Source organism: Hyla sarda, unplaced genomic scaffold (assembly GCF_029499605.1).
Source record: "Hyla sarda isolate aHylSar1 unplaced genomic scaffold, aHylSar1.hap1 scaffold_262, whole genome shotgun sequence".
NCBI classification, from domain to species: Eukaryota; Metazoa; Chordata; class Amphibia; order Anura; family Hylidae; genus Hyla; species Hyla sarda.
Window position 1 is genome coordinate 287,430 of NW_026609310.1, and position 7,571 is coordinate 295,000.

The window sequence follows — 7,571 nt, forward strand, 5'->3', positions numbered from 1 at the left end:
GATCCAAAAAAATAAACCACAAAGAATCAAGATGTCAGAAACGTCCTAAACATAAAGGACAGAATCTCACCGCAAGAATCTTGTCTCCGATCTGCAGCCGCATATCCTTGTGGGCAGCTCCACCCTCTATGATCTTGGTAACATATATACTGTTATCTCCTGGTATGTGCTGGTTACCTACACCACCTGCAATACTGAATCCAAGACCTGGATAAGATGGAAAAGACGGGATGAGCGGAGGTTGTGCACCAAAAATAGAAGGATGGTGATAGATAAAAGGAAGGATGACCAGGTACAAGAAGATTGTTTATAACATAGAGGAGATGTGAGGAGGACAGAGGAGACAGGAGTATAATAACATAGAGGTGATGTGAGGAGGACAGAGGAGACAGCAGTATAATAACATAGAGGAGATGTGAGGAGGAGACAGCAGTATAATAACATAGAGGAGATGTGAGGAGGAGACAGCAGTATAATAACATAGAGGAGATGTGAGGAGGACAGAGGAGACAGCAGTATAATAACATAGAGGAGATGTGAGGAGGACAGAGGAGACAGCAGTATAATAACATAGAGGAGATGTGAGGAGGAGACAGCAGTATAATAACATAGAGGAGATGTGAGGAGGAGACAGCAGTATAATAACATAGAGGAGATGTGAGGAGGAGACAGCAGTATAATAACATAGAGGAGATGTGAGGAGGAGACAGCAGTATAATAACATAGAGGAGATGTGAGGAGGAGACAGCAGTATAATAACATAGAGGAGATGTGAGGAGGAGACAGCAGTATAATAACATAGAGGAGATGTGAGGAGGAGACAGCAGTATAATAACATAGAGGAGATGTGAGGAGGAGACAGCAGTATAATAACATAGAGGTGATGTGAGGAGGACAGAGGAGACAGCAGTATAATAACATAGAGGAGATGTGAGGAGGACAGAGGAGACAGCAGTATAATAACAGAGGAGATGTGAGGAGGACAGAGGAGACAGCAGTATAATAACATAGAGGAGATGTGAGGTGGAGACAGCAGTATAATAACAGAGGAGATGTGAGGAGGACAGAGGAGACAGCAGTATAATAACAGAGGAGATGTGAGGAGGACAGAGGAGACAGCAGTATAATAACATAGAGGTGATGTGAGGAGGACAGAGGAGACAGGAGTATAATAACATAGAGGAGATGTGAGGAGGACAGAGGAGACAGCAGTATAATAACATAGAGGAGATGTGAGGAGGAGACAGAAGTAAAAACATAGAGGAGATGTGAGGAGGACAGAGAAGACAGCAGTATAATAACATAGAGGAGATGTGAGGAGGACATGGACGGAGGAGACAGCAGTATAATAACATAGAGGAGATGTGAGGAGGAGACAGCAGTATAATAACATAGAGGAGATGTGAGGAGGAGACAGCAGTATAATAACAGAGGAGATGTGAGGAGGAGACAGCAGTATAATAACATAGAGGAGATGTGAGGAGGAGACAGCAGTATAATAACATAGAGGAGATGTGAGGAGGAGACAGCAGTATAATAACATAGAGGAGATGTGAGGAGGAGACAGCAGTATAATAACATAGAGGAGATGTGAGGAGGAGACAGCAGTATAATAACATAGAGGAGATGTGAGGAGGAGACAGCAGTATAATAACATAGAGGAGATGTGAGGAGGACATGGACAGAGGAGACAGCAGTATAATAACATAGAAGAGATGTGAGGAGGAGACAGCAGTATAATAACATAGAGGAGATGTGAGGAGGAGACAGCAGTATAATAACATAGAGGAGATGTGAGGAGGACATGGACGAAGGAGACAGGAGTATAATAACATAGAGGAGATGTGAGGAGGAGACAGCAGTATAATAACATAGAGGAGATGTGAGGAGGAGACAGCAGTATAATATCATAGAGGAGATGTGAGGAGGAGACAGCAGTATAATAACATAGAGGAGATGTGAGGAGGAGACAGCAGTATAATAACAGAGGAGATGTGAGGAGGAGACAGCAGTATAATAACATAGAGGAGATGTGAGGAGGAGACAGCAGTATAATAACATAGAGGAGATGTGAGGAGGAGACAGCAGTATAATAACATAGAGGAAATGTGAGGAGGACATGGACGGAGGAGACAGGAGTATAATAACATAGAGGAGATGTGAGGAGGAGACAGCAGTATAATAACATAGAGGAGATGTGAGGAGGAGACAGCAGTATAATAACATAGAGGAGATGTGAGGAGGAGACAGCAGTATAATAACATAGAGGAGATGTGAGGAGGAGACAGCAGTATAATAACATAGAGGAGATGTGAGGAGGAGACAGCAGTATAATAACATAGAGGAGATGTGAGGAGGAGACAGCAGTATAATAACATAGAGGAGATGTGAGGAGGAGACAGCAGTATAATAACATAGAGGAGATGTGAGGAGGAGACAGCAGTATAATAACAGAGGAGATGTGAGGAGGAGACAGCAGTATAATAACATAGAGGAGATGTGAGGAGGAGACAGCAGTATAATAACATAGAGGAGATGTGAGGAGGAGACAGCAGTATAATAACATAGAGGAGATGTGAGGAGGAGACAGCAGTATAATAACATAGAGGAGATGTGAGGAGGAGACAGCAGTATAATAACATAGAGGAGATGTGAGGAGGAGACAGCAGTATAATAACATAGAGGAGATGTGAGGAGGAGACAGCAGTATAATAACATAGAGGAGATGTGAGGAGGAGACAGCAGTATAATAACATAGAGGAGATGTGAGGAGGACATGGACGGAGGAGACAGCAGTATAATAACATAGAGGAGATGTGAGGAGGAGACAGCAGTATAATAACAGAGGAGATGTGAGGAGGAGACAGCAGTATAATAACATAGAGGAGATGTGAGGAGGAGACAGCAGTATAATAACATAGAGGAGATGTGAGGAGGACATGGACGGAGGAGACAGGAGTATAATAACATAGAGGAGATGTGAGGAGGAGACAGCAGTATAATAACATAGAGGAGATGTGAGGAGGAGACAGCAGTATAATAACATAGAGGAGATGTGAGGAGGAGACAGCAGTATAATAACATAGAGGAGATGTGAGGAGGAGACAGCAGTATAATAACATAGAGGTGATGTGAGGAGGACAGAGGAGACAGCAGTATAATAACATAGAGGAGATGTGAGGAGGACAGAGGAGACAGCAGTATAATAACAGAGGAGATGTGAGGAGGACAGAGGAGACAGCAGTATAATAACATAGAGGAGATGTGAGGTGGAGACAGCAGTATAATAACAGAGGAGATGTGAGGAGGACAGAGGAGACAGCAGTATAATAACAGAGGAGATGTGAGGAGGACAGAGGAGACAGCAGTATAATAACATAGAGGTGATGTGAGGAGGACAGAGGAGACAGGAGTATAATAACATAGAGGAGATGTGAGGAGGACAGAGGAGACAGCAGTATAATAACATAGAGGAGATGTGAGGAGGAGACAGAAGTAAAAACATAGAGGAGATGTGAGGAGGACAGAGAAGACAGCAGTATAATAACATAGAGGAGATGTGAGGAGGACATGGACGGAGGAGACAGCAGTATAATAACATAGAGGAGATGTGAGGAGGAGACAGCAGTATAATAACATAGAGGAGATGTGAGGAGGAGACAGCAGTATAATAACAGAGGAGATGTGAGGAGGAGACAGCAGTATAATAACATAGAGGAGATGTGAGGAGGAGACAGCAGTATAATAACATAGAGGAGATGTGAGGAGGAGACAGCAGTATAATAACATAGAGGAGATGTGAGGAGGAGACAGCAGTATAATAACATAGAGGAGATGTGAGGAGGAGACAGCAGTATAATAACATAGAGGAGATGTGAGGAGGAGACAGCAGTATAATAACATAGAGGAGATGTGAGGAGGACATGGACAGAGGAGACAGCAGTATAATAACATAGAAGAGATGTGAGGAGGAGACAGCAGTATAATAACATAGAGGAGATGTGAGGAGGAGACAGCAGTATAATAACATAGAGGAGATGTGAGGAGGACATGGACGAAGGAGACAGGAGTATAATAACATAGAGGAGATGTGAGGAGGAGACAGCAGTATAATAACATAGAGGAGATGTGAGGAGGAGACAGCAGTATAATATCATAGAGGAGATGTGAGGAGGAGACAGCAGTATAATAACATAGAGGAGATGTGAGGAGGAGACAGCAGTATAATAACAGAGGAGATGTGAGGAGGAGACAGCAGTATAATAACATAGAGGAGATGTGAGGAGGAGACAGCAGTATAATAACATAGAGGAAATGTGAGGAGGACATGGACGGAGGAGACAGGAGTATAATAACATAGAGGAGATGTGAGGAGGAGACAGCAGTATAATAACATAGAGGAGATGTGAGGAGGAGACAGCAGTATAATAACATAGAGGAGATGTGAGGAGGAGACAGCAGTATAATAACATAGAGGAGATGTGAGGAGGAGACAGCAGTATAATAACATAGAGGAGATGTGAGGAGGAGACAGCAGTATAATAACATAGAGGAGATGTGAGGAGGAGACAGCAGTATAATAACATAGAGGAGATGTGAGGAGGAGACAGCAGTATAATAACATAGAGGAGATGTGAGGAGGAGACAGCAGTATAATAACAGAGGAGATGTGAGGAGGAGACAGCAGTATAATAACATAGAGGAGATGTGAGGAGGAGACAGCAGTATAATAACATAGAGGAGATGTGAGGAGGAGACAGCAGTATAATAACATAGAGGAGATGTGAGGAGGAGACAGCAGTATAATAACATAGAGGAGATGTGAGGAGGAGACAGCAGTATAATAACATAGAGGAGATGTGAGGAGGAGACAGCAGTATAATAACATAGAGGAGATGTGAGGAGGAGACAGCAGTATAATAACATAGAGGAGATGTGAGGAGGACATGGACGGAGGAGACAGCAGTATAATAACATAGAGGAGATGTGAGGAGGAGACAGCAGTATAATAACAGAGGAGATGTGAGGAGGAGACAGCAGTATAATAACATAGAGGAGATGTGAGGAGGAGACAGCAGTATAATAACATAGAGGAGATGTGAGGAGGACATGGACGGAGGAGACAGGAGTATAATAACATAGAGGAGATGTGAGGAGGAGACAGCAGTATAATAACATAGAGGAGATGTGAGGAGGAGACAGCAGTATAATAACGTAGAGGAGATGTGAGGAGGAGACAGCAGTATAATAACATAGAGGTGATGTGAGGAGGACATGGACGGAGGAGACAGGAGTATAATAACATAGAGGAGATGTGAGGAGGAGACAGCAGTATAATAACATAGAGGAGATGTGAGGAGGAGACAGCAGTATAATAACATAGAGGAGATGTGAGGAGGACATGGACGGAGGAGACAGGAGTATAATAACATAGAGGAGATGTGAGGAGGAGACAGCAGTATAATAACATAGAGGAGATGTGAGGAGGACATGGACGGAGGAGACAGCAGTATAATAACATAGAGGAGATGTGAGGAGGAGACAGCAGTATAATAACATAGAGGAGATGTGAGGAGGAGACAGCAGTATAATAACATAGAGGAGATGTGAGGAGGAGACAGCAGTATAATAACATAGAGGAGATGTGAGGAGGAGACAGCAGTATAATAACATAGAGGAGATGTGAGGAGGAGACAGCAGTATAATAACATAGAGGAGATGTGAGGAGGACATGGACGGAGGAGGCAGCAGTATTGGGTACCATTACCTTTTGGACCTTTGATCAGCTTGATTTCTATGATTTTCTCGGACGCTGGCTTCCTGCGCATCACATACAGACGGACAATGGATCCGGCGTCCTTCAGAGCCTCCACTGCAGTGCTGTGTGTCACCTCACGCACATCCACCTCATTCACAAACAGGATACTGTCGTTCACCCTGAAGGAGCCAACGATGGAAAGGTTAGGTCATCAGGTACAGCGGGTATGGGTGACAATGAGGGGGTGATGGTGGAATAATGGAGGGTGGGGGAGGACATCAGAGGGAAAAGCCAAGGGGAGACAGGAATCAGGGGGAAAGGCGGCTGCACATTACACAACCTCTAGGTATACAATACGATTTGCATATATATAATGGCCCTGTGGGATGGGAACCAGCTGCCTCTACATCTGCTGGACATCTCTCTATAATAATGGGGTATACATGACCTAGTGACAGGACAGGGGATTGTTCACTAATTGGTTGGCCCCTTATAGTTTACTGAAATGAAGAGGGGACAATCTATTACCGACATAAAGGGTCCACAGAAACCCAACCTACATGTTTGCACACAGCACCTACCTGAGCCGACCATCCTGAGCCGCTGCTCCGCCGGGGATGATCTTGGTGATGAATATGCTGGGGTCATCTCCAACATGGGGGTTATCAGTTCCTCCTGCAATGCTGAACCCCAAACCTGAGTTACCCTGAAAAAAAGAGGGGGCCCAAAAGAGTAAGAGGGGATGGGCAGGACTCCATGTTCACAGTGCTATACGGCAGAGGGAAGGATAGAGATAGATAGATACAATAACAGTAGATAGATACAATAACAGAAGATAGATAGATAGATACAATAACAGAAGATAGATAGATAGATAGATAGATAGATAGATACAATAACAGTAGATGGATAGATAGATAGATAGATAGATAGATAGATAGATAGATAAAATAACAGAAGATAGATAGATAGATAGATACAATAACAGTAGATGGATAGATAGATAGATAGATAGATAGATAGATAGATAGATAGATAGATAAAATAACAGTAGATGGATAGATAGATAGATAGATAGATAGATAAAATAACAGAAGATAGATACAATAACAGTAGATAGATAGATAGATATATACAATAACAGTAGATAGATAGATAGATAGATAGATAGATAGATAGATAGATAGATAGGATACAATAACAGTAGATGGATAGATAGATACAATAACAGTAGATAGATAGATAGATAGATAGATAGATATATAGATACAATAACAGTAGATAGATAGATAGATAGATAGATAGATAGATAGATAGATAGAATAACAGTAGATAGATAGATAGATAGAATAACAGTAGATAGATACAATAACAGTAGATAGATAGATAGATAGATAGATAGATAGAATAACAGTAGATAGATAAATACACTACCAGTAGAAACCGCAGCACACCCGAGCAGCTTCAGGTGAGTATCCACAGAGCTTTATTTGGCCATGTTCACAGTGCAATGTTTGGATGGTATCTCACCGTCATGGTATACAAGTGCTCAAGGTAACATTATATAGGGCGTCACATATCATTGGACAATTAACCAATATATAGAAAAATCATAAAAATGTGTCAACATTACAACATATTTGTCTTCCATAATCACATCAACATAAAGTGCAAAAGTAGTGCAATACTTTACAGTACTGTGCATACATAGATCGTCATAAGCAACATATTAATCACCGTATAAGGTGCGATACAATAATAAAGTGCCAGCTGTCTGTGCATACGGTGCTAATTAAAACCAATATTACCATGG

General features: G+C 42.3%; 1 protein-coding gene across 8 annotated transcripts in view; it reads right to left on the reverse strand.

Moving 5' to 3' along the window:
• DLG4 (discs large MAGUK scaffold protein 4) overlaps positions 1-7,571 on the reverse strand; it is a 121,778-nt gene that overhangs the window by 44,740 nt on the left and 69,467 nt on the right. For all 8 annotated transcript variants that reach the window (XR_008869314.1, XM_056553237.1, XM_056553232.1 and 5 more), the window contains exons 4-6: positions 6,340-6,464; positions 5,768-5,937; positions 71-207 (exon numbers count right to left, since the gene is read on the reverse strand). Coding sequence is in view for 7 of the 8 variants with exons in the window: in XM_056553237.1 (XP_056409212.1) it covers positions 71-207; positions 5,768-5,937; positions 6,340-6,464 (432 nt within the window). In the remaining variant the exon portion in view is untranslated. The remainder of the gene's footprint in view (positions 1-70; positions 208-5,767; positions 5,938-6,339; positions 6,465-7,571) is intronic.